General features: G+C 40.6%; 2 protein-coding genes across 5 annotated transcripts in view; one reads left to right on the top strand and one right to left on the bottom strand.

The window, feature by feature from the left end:
* Positions 1 to 1,037: 1,037 nt before the first annotated feature.
* Positions 1,038 to 14,954, top strand: part of CMSS1 (cms1 ribosomal small subunit homolog) — a 234,937-nt gene continuing 221,020 nt past the window's right edge. Inside the window, exon 1 of the mRNA XM_068160583.1 lies at positions 1,038 to 1,263. Coding sequence (XP_068016684.1) covers positions 1,038 to 1,263 — 226 coding nt within the window. The remainder of the gene's footprint in view (positions 1,264 to 14,954) is intronic.
* The window catches only part of FILIP1L (filamin A interacting protein 1 like), a 198,020-nt gene continuing 186,475 nt past the window's right edge, over positions 3,410 to 14,954 (bottom strand). For 3 of the 4 annotated variants that reach the window (XM_068160667.1, XM_068160668.1, XM_068160670.1), the window contains 2 exons: positions 7,640 to 7,824; positions 3,410 to 5,840 (listed from right to left, as the gene is read on the bottom strand). In XM_068160667.1, the coding sequence (XP_068016768.1) occupies positions 5,750 to 5,840; positions 7,640 to 7,824 (276 nt within the window). In that variant the 3' untranslated portion in view covers positions 3,410 to 5,749. The remainder of the gene's footprint in view (positions 5,841 to 7,639; positions 7,825 to 14,954) is intronic. The other variant, XM_068160669.1, reaches the window with a different exon arrangement.

Here is a 14,954-nt window from a genome sequence, read left to right as displayed (position 1 = left end):
ACACCCTGAAAGGGTCGAAACACCCTAAAAAAACAAACAAACAAACAAAAAAAACCCAACCTGAAAGTACACGAAAATAATTCAATTTATACACGGAAGAAGAGTGCCACCTTATGGTCAAGTCGTGTCCTTACACTTGGTTGGTGTACTTCCACAACTCACCTCAGGATATGCTCCTGGATGGAAACTCCCAGACTTGAAGTGGGACTGTTCCTGGGGAGGAAAAACAAAAATAAAAAAGAGAGAGAGACAAAAAAAAGAAAACAGAGAGAGAAAAGAAAACGAAAAAGATACACTCTGGTTTCACTGTGTGTAGGACCCAGCTTCCAGAGTCAAGAACACTCACAGGTAACACACAATGTACACTTGTTCCCAGAAAACGTTGTAGGAATAATTTTTAATTAAAAATTAAATTAAATTAAATTAAATTAAAAACGGATTCAGGCACTTCAGGCTAGAATCAGACTGGATATTAGGAAGAAATTCTTTGCAGCGAGGGTGGTGAGACACTGCAGGTTGCCTAGGGAAGTCGTGCATACCCTTTCCCTGGAAGTATTCAAGGCCAGACTGGATGAGGCTTTGAGCAAGCTGGTCTAGTGGAAGGCATCTCTGGCCATAGCAGGGGGGTTGGAACCAGATGGTCTTTAAGGTCTCTGCCAACCATAGTATCATAGTATCATTCAGGGTTGGAAGGGACCACAAGGATCATCTAGTTCCAACCCCCCTGCCATGGGCAGGGACACCCCACACTAGATCAGGCTGGCCAGAGCCTCATCCAGCCTGGTCTACAAATCTATGAATGAATAAAACATTTTTTTCAGTGTGAAGGAGAAGGTAATACTTTAATTCTTTCCCTCTTTTTCTTATTTAATTTGTATTTTTTTTTTAATGGAAAACCCCACCAAACCAAACAAAAACACTCCAAAAACGACCCCTAGCCCCAAACAAAAAATAATAATAATGAAAAAAAGCCAATTTCCCTTTCCCCCTCCCATGCATTTTAAACACCTACTTTTATTATTGAGGATAAAACCCCCATGAAACGTCTTAGAGACATCGCTTTCCTCCTGGCTGTCTGGCAGTGCCAGAACCAGGAGTGGGGACGAGCCGACAACCACCCCCATGCTGCGGCAGTGCGCAAGCGCGGCGCCGGGGCCGGTGCGCGGCCCTCCCCGCGTGGTGGTGGCGGCAGAGGCGGCAGCATGGGGGACACGCTGGATGAGCCGTGGTGGGACACTCCGGCCGGGGCTGGCAGCACTCCAGGTACTTGTCTCCTGGAGATCGCCCCTCATGCTGGGCTTGAAACAGCCTTCCCGGGGGCCAGTCCCCTCCTCCTTGTCCCTCCTTCTTCCTTTTTGATTTTTTTTTCCTTTCCTCCTCTCCCTCCAGCCACTCGCCTTTCCCTTCTCTGCTTTTCCTCTCTCATGCATCTTTTCTTCCCGTGCCTGCTTTTCTCTGCTTGCTACCAGTGATGAGTTTGTTTGTAAACAAATTCTCGGCAGCCAGCTGAGGTATAATCTCTGACCCTTCACACTCGCCGTGACTGGGGTCTGAAACATCAAACGCAAATAACGGCACCAATGTAAACTCGGAAACCCACTTAAAAATGCTTAAATGAAGTTTAAAAAGCGGAGCTGGGTTGGGGTCAGAGGGAGAAACCCATTTGCTTTCAGTTCAGAGAGCTCAGCCGTCCCAGTGCACTAATTGAGCTTTTAAACTGTGTTTCCGAACCGAATTTCTGTGATGATGTTGCATAATGTTCAGTGATTGCTCTTACCGGCGTGAAGTTACTTAGAGTTCTGAAACAGTGAATTCATCGTAGAGTGTTTGGAGGGACAAATACAAAGCATCACCCATGTGCTCCCTGGGATGTCTTGTGCATGTGTTACTGTAAAAGGGCAAGACATACACAGGTTTTCTCCAGTCATTGCTCTTTGGAGCATGGCACTATGGCTGATTTCCCTGCTTTCTTGATGATTATAATATCTGCTCCTGATGATTGTGTCTGTCTCTATACTTGGCTTTTTCAACGTGTCTTAAAGCACTTTATACAGCCTTTGAATCATCAGATCATTTAGGTTGGAAATTCTGTAATGAGGAGATGTAGCATGGAAATTTTGGTAAATCTAGGCAACTAAAATGACTCTAAAACTTTATACTGTCCTATTGTACTTTAAAAAATATATCTTATTTAGTATTAAATATAGGAGTTACTGGGAATTCCCTGCTTCTATGAGAAGACTCCAGAGCTTCCATTCTCTTGGCAATGGTTGCTTAAGTCCTGTGAAAAAGTACTTGGAAAATAGGTTGAGAGAAAGCAGTATAACAACTTGTATGTCTATATGATAAAGAGGGACCATAAGCTCTAATAACTTTCCTGAGCCATTCCATTTTCATTTTTCAGTCTCATTTAGGTTCCTTAAGCAGTTCTAGTGCCCACTGTAAATGGTGTTCACTAGGAATTTTTCATTCAGGAGTTCTAAATAGCCCAAGAGCCTACCTATACATACTGTCAACCTGAAGTTTCATTGGACTTTAGATGATTTTTATAATGCTGGCAGCTTTCCTTTAGAGCTTGGTTACAAAGCAGGACTTGGATGATAAACTTTTGACATGATTAATAAACCATCAGACTTTGAGGTGGGGCAATGAACTGCAAGTCTTCCAGTTGCCTAAAGCTCACTGGGATTCTTGCAATTGCATTGTTGAGTTACTGAAATAATTCAGTAGGGAAGGAACCTCTGGAGATGCCTAGTCCAGCCCTGCTCAAAAAGTACTTTATGCACTTTACTCCAAGAACATTCCTTGAATGTATTATGAGTAGTGTGAGTGTTGTGCAGACAGAATCACAGAATCACTTTGGTTAGAAAAGACCTCTGAGTCCAGCCATTGACCTAAGACCACCATGGCCATTATACCATGTCCCAAAGTGCTATGTCCCTGTGTTTCTTGAACACCTCCAGGAATGGTGACTCAACCACCTCCCTGGGCAGCCTGTTCTGATGCCTGACCACTCTTTCAAGAAATTTTTCCTAATACCCTACCTAAACCTCCCTTGGCACAATTTCAGGTCATTTCCTCTTGTCCTATCACCAACCCCCACCTCACTTGAATCTCTTTTCAGGGAGTTGTAGAGAGCAATGAGGTCTCCCCTCAACCTCTTCTTCTCCAGGTGGTGTGCTGTCTGTATCCCACCTTCGTAAACTTGTTGGCAGGTTCTTCTTACGGAGCCTCTTGTTGCAGAAGACCCTTAATGGGAAGGTGGTGAGTTCAAGCCTGCAGTGGGCAGTAGTGTCCTCCCTACTCTAGTCATGAGGCCTGTGGTGACAAGTTGGACTCAATGATCTTTGAGGTCTCTTCCAACCTTAGTGATACTGATACTGATCATTAAGCTGACACAAGCCATCAGTACGGTAAGGAGAACATCTGTTACTTTTATTTGGTGTAGCTATTTTTCATGTACAACAGATGTAAAATCGAAGGTCAACGAGTACCACATCTCATGGATACTGTAAAATGCTTCAAAACCACTTGGCACAAAATAGGAATTCAGGGTTTACATAGTGCAATGTAAGCAGAAATACAAGAATATGATTGCCCATTTGTGAGCACCTTTGACAAGTTCTGTAAAACATCAAGTTTTGTTGAAGATAAAAATAAAAATTTACTTTCAAGCTTCATTTGCTGACTAGTGAAAAAAAAAAAAAGGCATTTCTGACACAAACTCTAGGTGCAAAGCAGAAGGATTCAAAATATGTTTGTAATATACTGATCTTTTGCCCTGTCCATGAAGGCTAACTCTAGGTGAAGTCCTGACCAATGGAATATTCTTGCTAGTAACTCAGTCATCAAAAGTGTCTTAGATTTTAGCGACCTGCAGTTGGAAGAGGCTGCTTGTGAGGTGAGGTGTATGAAGGGTGTTCAGACTCACTTGAAGGGTATCAAAACACAAAATACATATCTTGGTGTATGGATATATGAGTAAGTCTTAATTTGCTTTTGGCCACGTCATTGGAAATCACTATTTTTTTGAATCTATGTGAAAGATTAAAGGTAGTTGCTCTCACTTTGAGACATAAATATTTACCCTGCTGCAGGTGGCTTATAGGTGTACAAAACCCCCAACAAACCCCAAACCCAATAATAAAAAGCCCTGAAGGGATTAACCATCTATTTACCTTGTCTCATGACACAAGCTAAAAAAATCTTGCCCAATAACTTCTCCAGCAAACCTTTAACTTTGAGAGGAGTTTTTTTTTTGTGGAGAGAATGCTCAGTCATTATTCTTGATTTATCAATGTTGTTAGTGTTACACATGTCCCAAGTCATTTGACTGCAGGACTTCCTTCCTTCTCTCTTGTTTTCCAGTTCATGTCACAACTATGACCAGTCATAATTGTGGATTTTAAAGTGTATTCAGAACTATAAGGGAGAAGATCAAAAATAGTAAGGAGATAGTTTAGTGCTGGTGAAAGACACCAACTTTTCCCTCTTCTCTCCATGAACAGAAAGAGCACTTCTTGCAGCACTGTGAAGGTCCACATCTTGCCTGTAGCCAGCACGCCACATCTCCCAAGTATTTTGAGGGAGAGGAATGGACTTCTGTTCTTCACAAATTCTTTCAGTTTCCTCCTTTTGTGTTACCACTCCTTGTCTTTCATTCTGCATGCTTCCTTTGTCTCCCTTAATCCCCTAAGTGTAGTATGGTCAGTTTGTTTAGATCCTGAAGTAAGAGCCTATGTGAGCCATGTCCCTCATAGGTAGAAATGAATTGTGTCATCCCAAAGCAGAGGAAAATGACTCTTCTATGTCAGCGGTATGAAGAGGTGAGAAGTACAATGTAGTACTGTGGAGGATGATTTGACAGTACTTGTGGGGTCCTTTGTGGGCTCTGAAGCAATGAATTCTATTGCAGGAATTAATTTCTTCCACCATAGCTTTTCTTTTCTTTGTATAGACTGACAATAAAGGCTGCCAAATAGCATCAGTCTGTAATATGTCATTTGCAACTACCCAAAAGCAACCTCTTCTTTGTAGCACAGTCAGTGGGAGTCTTGTTGCTTGGTTGGAGCTGAGATGTGTTGGTGGGTTGGTGTATGGAGGGTTTTTTTCCTTTCTTTTTTTAAAACTGATGTTGTTTTGGCTCATCCATGAGTTCATGTACAGAAGATATCTCTGATAAGCATGCCAAGTTGACAGCTGCTTTCTTACATGTGTGTTTCTTTGTGTTTGCACACACTCGTTCTGCAAGTTGCATAACATTTGTGATGGTGCACGTCTGTGAAATGTACTTGAATTGGAGCATACGTGACATGGATCCTTGGAACTTTGTAGTTAACTTGCAGATTTAGTGAACAAAATTTTAAGCCTTTTCATTTTAATGTGGAAGAGTCACGCTTTAATTACCTGCATTTGGACACAACTGTGGCTTGTAGGACACAAGCAGAGGTAAGTTTTAAGTAGACTCATCTTTTTGAACTTCAACTTGTTTTTGAAGTACTCTTACAGAATTTCTTGTGGAACTGTTGAGGGAGGCACAGGTTTCTGTTGTGGGTTTGCAAAAATAATCAGGCAGCAGCAGTGCTAATGTGTTGTACTGTCTCAGTTGTTAAGTTAAACTTTTAGCTGTGAAATAAAAAGGTAGAAATCGAGTAACTGAATGCACCAACATCTCTCTTTGCTTCAGCAAAAGGATCACGATCCTGGCTATGGCACTGTGATCACCACCAGCTTTTGCTTTAGTTAGGAATTAGGATTTGGCTGTTCTTAAAGAAACACCTATGTGAAAGGAGTTTTTCCACAATTTATCAGTTGAGCCATTTAGACTGTTGGAATGCACTCTGTTAGGGGAAGAAGAATGAGGGAGACATTAGTACCAGGGAAATAAATTAATTTTGGTATTTATAGATAGTAATACGTGTTAGGTAGTCTTGCAGGATTCCTGGGGGCTGGGAGGGTGTTCTTTGCAGTAATAATATCTTGTTAGCTTTAACTTTCTCTAGCAGAACAGTGAGAAATGTCAGAGCAATAATTGCTACTTTTCAGAAACATGAAAACAACAAACCTGGAGACTACTCTAATGTTCTGATTTTCTTTTGTGTGTTTCCTGAAGGGAAACTTGGCGTGAATTTTAGATCTTTTAAAGAAGCCATGCTTTAAGAAAAGCAGAAGGGAAATTCTCCTATGGGTGACCTAGAACTACTTGTACAAAGAGTTAGTTTGGTTTTAAAAAACCCCAAACTTTGCTAAGAGTTATGAATTGGTTACTTCCTTTATTTGAATGTGTGCAGCTGAAAGGAAGGGCAAAATTGTGGAAGAATGCAAGTAGAACATTACCCTTCTGTGTGAGTCAAAATTTACTCTTAAGCTTGACAAAAAAATTTCTCAGTATCAAAACACTGTTTAAGTGAACTGAAATCTGAATGCTGTGGCTCAGTTAAAATGGTGAAAGTTTACATAGCCAATACAAACAATAACCATCTCAGTTTTTGCATCTGTTTTCCCAAGATAATACCTGCAGGGGAGGAGGGATAATCACGCTGGTTGACTCATTGAAGAGACATTGGGCATCTTCACAGTATCACAGTATAACTAAGGTTGGAAGAGACCTCGAGGATCATCGAGTCCAACCTATCAACACAGACCCCATGACTAGACCATGGCACCAAGTGCCACGTCCAGTCTCCTCTTGAACACCTCCAGGGACAGTGACTCCACCACCTCCCTGGGCAGCCCTTTCCAATGACAAACGACTCACTCGGTGAAGAACTTTCTCCTCACCTCGAGTCTAAACCTCCCCTGGTGCAGCTTGAGACTGTGTCCCCTTGTTCTGGTGCTGGTTGCCTGGGAGAAGAGACCAACCCCTTCCCGGCTACAACCACCTTGTAGACAGCAATAAGGTCTCCCCTGAGCCTCCTCTTCTCCAGGCTAAACAATCCCAGCTCCCTCAGCCTCTCCTCATAGGGCTGTGCTTAAGACCTCTCCCCAGCCTTGTTGCCCTTCTCTGGACACATTCAAGTCTCTCAATGTCCTTCTTAAACTGAGGGGCCCAGAACTGGACACAGTACTCAAGGTGTGGCCTAACCAATGCAGAGTAGAGGGGCACAATGGCTTCCCTGCTCTTGCTGGCCACACTATTCCTAATGCAGGCCAGACTCAAATAATGCTTTTAAAGTGATGCTTGGCACAACAAGGAGCTCTGCATTTCTTGAACTTCTATGATTATAAAAGAGCAGATTACTCCATACTGAAACACTTCTTGACTAGACCAACTCTGAAAACAAACCAGCACCTCTTTCAGCTCCTCTTCCTTTGACCACATTTTTATAGATCTACTGAGACAACATTACTATTGTTACTGTGGAACATGTCAAAACTGAATTTAGTACAAACTTATTTACATCTCATGTGCTTCTCTACTGTGAGGGCCAAATGCTAGAACTGCACTAGAAAAATATGAGGAGAGCTCAGTCCCTGCAGACATGCAGTTACCTTGGCTCCTAAGAATTTGGTTGTCTCTTCGGGTCCTGTAATTGCTGACCTTTGGCATGCTGACCACTTGGTTTCAGCCTTTTCACCGGTATCAATAACTACTGCTGAAATTTAGACTGCATTTAATTGATCAAAGAAACTTATTTACCTTCTCCCTCCACTTTGAAGGCAAGTTTTAGACACAGTCCTTATAATGTGTAGCTTCCCAGAGCTGCTGTCTTGGAGGGGTTTGTTGGGATGTCCAGCAGGAATTTTGACAGGTACTTTGGTTGTACATGTAGGCTTTGGTTTGGGGATCCGAGTTGGAACTGAACGGCGTAAGGCATCAGTAATCTTGAAATAAACCAAGAAAATAAGTCAAACATTAAAGAGAAGAAATGGATTGCATATTGCATATTTAGCTCATCAGTGTCTGTTCTGTTATGTAAAACTAAGTGCATTGCTCTTAGAACTGTTTGTCTGAACTTCCTTTTTCTTCGTGGTGCTGAGAGTGTAACTTCTACTTGATTGGTGAATATCAAAGGATCAGAATGGATTGAAATCCTGAGTATAAAAAGGGTTTCCTGTCAGCCCTCTGACTAGGGCAGCAATCCTAGGGGCTGACTGAGGAGTGCAGTGCAAAGACTGGGAATTGTGTGACTTCAGAATGAATAATTAGAGAAGTTCTCCATGCAGTCCTGAGTAGCACCTACTACCAGACCTACTGGTAGTACCTACTGCCAGACCTGAGAGGACATCCTTTGAAAGTGACCTCAGCATACACAAAATCCATCATAGCCATATTTATTTACAAAGGACTAGCTAGTGAAAAAAAAAAGAGAGAAAGTTGAAATGAGCACTTAAAAGGGCTGAAGACCTGTGAACACAAGGAGATTACTTGATAGGTATTGTATCTGCAACTGGGATTAAACATACACTGCTCATCACAAGCCTTTTTATACACCTTTGATAATTGAGCAGCAGAGTAAAAAGTTCACTGAGTTGTTTTGTTTTTTTAAATCAAAAGTGAATAAGGATGCTAGAAACAGCATCAATACTATGGTGAAATAAATGAATAAGAATGAGCTAGATCAAAACAAGTTTTGATCTTAGTAGCCATAAAAGTCTGCCTGGAATAAATATAAAAAAACATCAGTAAGCCTCTAGTAGTCTACAACTTCCAGTTATCCTCTGCTGAAATCTACATCGTATATTTATATTTAGCAGTCCTTGATGGATGTCATGGATGAGTCTAAACACGCTCTAAACCAATCTATATCATGAAGAAATTGCCTGTCCCAATGAGTTTCATAGAATTCATGGACAATGGAAAATACTTTGTATCTACCTTTAACCCACCTTCAAAGGACAGCCTCTCAAACCTTTACTAAAGAGAATTCATTGTAACACTGGATTTCTTCTATTACTTGCCTGGTACTTCACCTTTTTTTCATAAGCATTTACTGATGGGCTCTACCAAAGAAATAAGATGCACAGGTACTGTGAGATATATAGATCCTGGGTCTGAGTGTACAGCACTTACATCATGTTTTTATTTTCAAAAGCTTTGAAGTTTGGCTTTGAAAGTGAGTAAGGAAGAGAGATGTGTTTTTCTTTACTCGGTGTTCCTTGAAGATTTTACCTCTAGGTGGCAGCAAAGCTTTTCTTTTGTACTGCATCACAGTATTCTCACTAAAACTGCACTGAAACTTGTCAGTTAACATGCGTTTTCATGGCAGTCTTGAATTGTAGGATTCATTAGTATGCAATGGGAAAAAGCCAAACACCAACAAGCAAACAAAGCCAACTACCAAGAAAGACCACCAACAAACCAAAAAGCATTTTTGAGCATTGGAGAAAAGGAGGCTGTTCTTATTAATGCATAGAAATATGTAAGGGGTGGGTGTCACCAAGATGGGACAGGCTCTTTTCGGTGGTTCCCAGTGGTAGGACAAGAGGCAGTGGACATAAACTTGAACACAGGAAGTTCCATCTAAACACGAGAAGGAAATTCTTTCCTGTGTGGGTGGCAGAGCACTGGAGCAGGTTGCCTGGAGAAGTGGTGGTGATGTGTTTGTCTCTGGAGACTTTCAAGGCCTGCCTGGATATGTTCCTATGTGATCTGCTTTTGGTGTTCCTGCTCTGGCAGGGGGCTTGGACACAATGATGTTCAGGGGTCCTTTCCAACCACTACCATTCTGTGATTCTGTGATTTTGCTTCCATTACAAAAGGCACTGTGCTAAGAAAGATGTTGATGTTATAGGGATGATTATGTCAGTGCTGGATGGCCTCCCTTGGGTACTGAGTTGGAACAGTTGCCTTCTGGCTATGTTTTAGGCCTGTTAGATGAGGAGGAGTATTGAGAATAAAACATTTGGGTGGGTTATTACCAGCAGTGCTACTGTCAGATGCAGGTTTAGAGATGGCAAATTTAGCAATTGGACTTGATGATCTCAGAGGCCTCTTGCAACCTCAACAGTTCTATGATTCTATGATGCAGAATGTGCCTCAGTTTCTTAACTATGAAATTAATTAGATTAGCCATCATTTACTAAACATATTGAGATAAATAGATAAAATATTTATGTAAAGTCTTGCATGCTGAAGTGTGATTGTATGTCTGAGAAAGAATTGTGCTTGGGTGGTTGTGTTCTTTCAAGGATTTTTGAGAAGTGTTCCAGTTCCAGGATTTCACAGGGTACAAAGTGGTTGGAGAATTCTGCTTGTAGCTCATTAGCAGTGTTAGTACTTGAAGAAGGTGTTTATAGGCCCAGATTTTTATAGGTTTTGTGAACCTAATTGGTATTCAGGCTCTAAGGTCTTATTATAATCTGTGCAAAGTTAGGTGTGAAAACACCCCTGTGTTCTGGCCTATAGTTTGTGCCTATAGTTCCAGCTGATGAAAACCACCTTTTACAACATGGCCTTCTGAGTTGTCAGATTGCATTTCAAACAAAAAAACAAACCCAATTGTGGTAACTCAGAGTGATGTTCTGTTTTGCAGTTTTAAATCACAGGCCTGAATACATCTCAATTACCAGTTAGTGCTGAGACTTGCATTGTAACTGATGACTTTATCAAGTGTCCATATGCTTTCTTTTGTGTGTGTTTATGTTTGCTGATAGCCACAATAACTGAACAGATCCAACTACTGGCATAGACTGAAAATTGAAGATAACAGCTGTATTATAGGGCTTTCTTCCTATGCAAATAAACTGTACCAGTATTAGATTTTTGTGGCAGGACAGCTAAACTTGCCCTTCAGTGATTGTACCTAACCATATATGCATACAAGCTACTCCTGAGGAGATTTTGCTTGGACTCCAGAAGAAGATTTTTCACCATGAGAACAGTTAGACATTGGAATCATCTCCCCAGGGAAGCAGTGGATTCCCCTACATTGGTCAATTTTAAGATTCAGCTTGACAGGGTGCTGGGCCATCTCATTTCAACTCTACTATTACTTAGAAAGTTTGGACCAGATGATTCTTGGAGTCTGTTCCAACCTGGCATTCTGAAATTCCTATCTGTAGGCCACTTTTTATATTTGTAAAGGTGATAGAAGAGGAAATAAGATCTGTTTATCCTTGAAAAAAAACCAAAACAACTCCTTTGTGTTCTGGGGAAAGGAGAGCCCTTTTAAGTCCTCATCAGTGCTCTCAAAAAACACCCCTAGAAATTAAATGTTACCCAGAAGCTACCTGAGAAGTTTTGTGGTTTGCCTTTACTGAATATTTCTAAACAAAGTTAGAGATTTACTTATCACCAAATAATTACTGAAACAATGAGGACAACCAACCCTGAAGACATTAAACTAGCCACATTTTTGAAATGAGAAGATTATGTGGTTTGTCTGTCTGTAACTATAACAGTGTTGTATTTGTTCAAGGTGTTGGACTCAGAAAATACTAAATTCTTTGTCCATAGTGCCTGCAGTTTTAGAAAGAAGCAGTTAAAATTTGTTCTCAAGTTAAGCAGTGACCTAAGAATTAAGAAAGCTGCAATTTTATAAAGATCTTTTAACTTCCTCAGTTTTAAATTAGCTTTTGAAGTAAACATCAATTATCTGTAATAGAAATCAGCAAGAGGAAAGGATGTGGGAGTGAGAACTCACAGGTAGTGGCTGTGCTTGTTATTTTGTAGTGAATAAAAGCAGGTACTTCAAGGACCAGGACAAACACTCCAGGGGTGATAATTGTGGAATTTTCTTAACTGTGTGTGAAAAAGGCCTCCCTTAATTTTAGGGAGTCAGCTGTGAAAGGATGCTCTGAAATACCAGGATACATATTCTGTGCATAATTTGGGTTCTGTTTCGCACTATGTGCTGTTTAATGGGCCATCAGGTGTTCTACCCTGATACAATGGGGAGTGGAATAAAGCAGGGTCAGGGAGAGAAAATATGCCTGTTTCTCTGCTGCTGTGCTGTTCAAGTAGTTCTTTTTCCTTTGATACTAATATTTATTATTTAATGATTAATTACTAGCTTGTATTTATTCTCCTGGAAGTATTGTGCATGCTTTGTTTCCTGTTTTAAGCTGTTTGCATTTAACTAGGTAGGAATATGTAGTATTTCTGCTCTAAGTTTTCTTACTTGCCTTTCTACAATCATTGTAGAACTTGATCTAGGAGCAATGACTACATAGGGTTTGTTCTCACTACTTAAATCTTCAGTTTTAAGAAATTTAAGCAACAGAGAGTATCATTTTCAACTGTAGTGAAAGTGACCAGGATGATGCTGAAGATAGAAGTCCACACATCCGTGCCAGCAGAAGCGTACCTGTTTATTTTCTGGATGATTGAATGCAGTCAGTGTAAACCACATCAGCAAGTGAGAGTGGCTTAAATTTAACTGATAAATCTCAACATTCTCTTTGGTCTCCAAACAAGACAGGTTTGAGTGAAATTTCTGGTTAGGTCTTCTCAAGTGACAAAGGCATTCACCCCCTTCCTTTTCTTTAACTAGGCATCTATCTTCGAGGAATCCAGAGAAAGAGTTGTCAGTTGCATTTCCTTTTATGCAACCCCTTTGTGTGCATGTTAAGATGTACAAGCAGGACAAGTATATAATACTAATATGTAGTAATGTTGGTAAATCCTTAGCCAGGATATTGTCTGGCTTGGAGCACTGCATTGTCACACTGTTATAAACAGCTCTGCAAAGGGAGAATGATTAATAATCTGCACAATTGTAGTACTTAGATGTTAAATCAGAGAGAAATTGAGTTCATTTAATCTGGATAAAACTGAGTAAAGACATGATAATTGTCTTCTAAAATGTGAACATCTGTTGCTGATGAAAGAGTGTTTGAAGTCTAGTGGAGGGATAAGAGAGCAAATATGGAAATAAAAGTTTCTAGTTCAGAAATTAATGAGATTCTTAACAGAAAGGGTGTTTCAGATTCCTGGGCTAACTGTGAAATTGTGGTTGGAGAAGTTTTTTGAAACAGCATGAACCAGGAATTTGTTTGGCAGGGTTTAAGTTGACTTGCAGTAAGCAATTAGGCTGGAAAATGTCCTGAGCTCCCCTTCTAAGTCCTACTTGTTGCAGTTTCTACTCCTCTGCTGGTATTTGGCTTATTACAATGCTCCTGATTTCGTACAATCATAGAATGGTTTGGGTTGGAAGGGACATTAAAGGTCATCAAGTTCCAACCATCCTGCCATGGATGAGGGCACCTTCCACCAGATCAGGATGCTCTAGGCCCTATCCAACCTGGCCTTGAACACTTCCAGGAGGAGGCATCCCCGGCTCCCCTGGGCAATATGTTCTCATTTCCCATCACCCTCACTTGTAAAGAATTTCTCTCTAATATGCAGTCTCTTCTAACTTAAGGCTGTTCCCCCTCATCCTAGCAGTACAAGCCCTTGTAAAATAATAGTTTAATAATATGACCTATAAGAATATTTAAATAATATGACCTTAATTGACAGGAAAAAAACAACAATATTGATATTAGAAATATTTTCCATTATTACATGACATGATTTTCAGTCATGTCCTTACATGTGTCACTGTGGTCATATTTCCTGAGCACTAACTGAAATCCACTTTCTGGTGATGGGGAAAAGAAGCACAGTTGGATAGATTTGGAAGGCAGAAGTTGTGTTCTTGGTTACCAAAATTCTGTTAGATGCCTTGCTTTTCTTGGGACATGTCTTTCCTGGGAAATGTGAGTCTATGGTTTTTTTAACAGATAATTGACAAGATGCAGGGAAAGGTAAGGTTATGTTATGGATCAGCTCTCCTAGAACAAGAGTACGTGGGACTGGCTACCTGGGAGAAGAGAAGGCTGAAGGCTGACCTCATCAACAGTATGCAGCTTCCTCATGGAAGACATTGAAGGAGGAGGTGCTTAGTTTCTCTCTTTGGTAACCAGAGATAAGACACAAGGAAATGTAGAAAGAAAAGGTTCTGCATTAAGAGGGTGGTAATCTCTGGAACAGGCTCTCCACTTGAGTGTGGCACCAAGCCTGTCAGAGTCCAAGGAGTGTCTGGATGACACTCCTAGTCATGTGGTTTAGTTTTAGATAGCCCTGTGAGGAGACGATCTTTAAGGGTCCCTTCCAGCTTGAGATGTTCTATCGTTCTGTGGTCCATGTTGTCACACAGCTGTTTCTTCTTGTTAGTTTTCTTCCCTTTTTCTCTTGAAACAAGAAGGGATCTTGGGCACTTTGTTAGGGCACCTAGAAACCTTAAGAACAGTAGTAGTATGGACCTTTTAAACCGTACTAAACACACTGCAGTATTAATGCTGTCCAGGAGAGGGTAGTGCCAGCACTTAAATGCTTCTGCTGGTGCTTAACTTAGTGGTTTTATATAATTGTTTTATAAATCTGTTTGAAGTCATCAATTCATTTGTTTTGAAGTAGTGTTGCTGTTGGTTCAGTAAGATTTTTGGCAGCAGGTTTTATTCTATACAGGTTGTGGGCAGGCAGGGAGATGTGTGTTGGGGTATTTTTAAGTTAAAAGATGTGTGGAACTGTGCTTGTACCTGGACCTTTTCACATTAAAATGTCAGTATTTTCTGTTCAAAAGCTTTGAATATATTTTTCCAATATTAGTTAATATGGGAATGTTGGAGAAGCATAGGGGGTAACAAGGTTGGGCCCAACTGTTTTGTGCATGGAGAAGGGAAAAATAACCTCTGTTTTTATCTTTATAACTTTTTTTTTTCCTTTTTCTGTGTGGCAGCAGCCTGGTTTCATCTGTGAAGGCCATATTTAAAGGTGTGTTAATCCCAGTACTATTTTAAACAAATATCTAATTAGAGGAACACAATATTTAAAACCAGAGTCACTGTCTGTGGAGGTGCTCAAGAAAGTGGCACTTCAGGACATGGTTTAATGTCCATGGTGGTCTTACATTGACAATTGGACTTGATGATCTTAGAGGTCTTTTCCAACCAAGACAATTTTATGATTCTGTGAACTTGAGTAGGAAACAGTCAAGGATAAGAAATTCTAGATTCTAATCACAATTGAA

This window comes from Melanerpes formicivorus, unplaced genomic scaffold, assembly GCF_026170545.1.
Source record: "Melanerpes formicivorus ecotype bairdi unplaced genomic scaffold, bMelFor1.0.p_v2 SCAF_51, whole genome shotgun sequence".
In the NCBI taxonomy this organism is placed as follows: Eukaryota; Metazoa; Chordata; class Aves; order Piciformes; family Picidae; genus Melanerpes; species Melanerpes formicivorus.
Note: the sequence above shows the minus strand (reverse complement) of the source record. Positions and strands in the feature narration are given on the sequence as shown.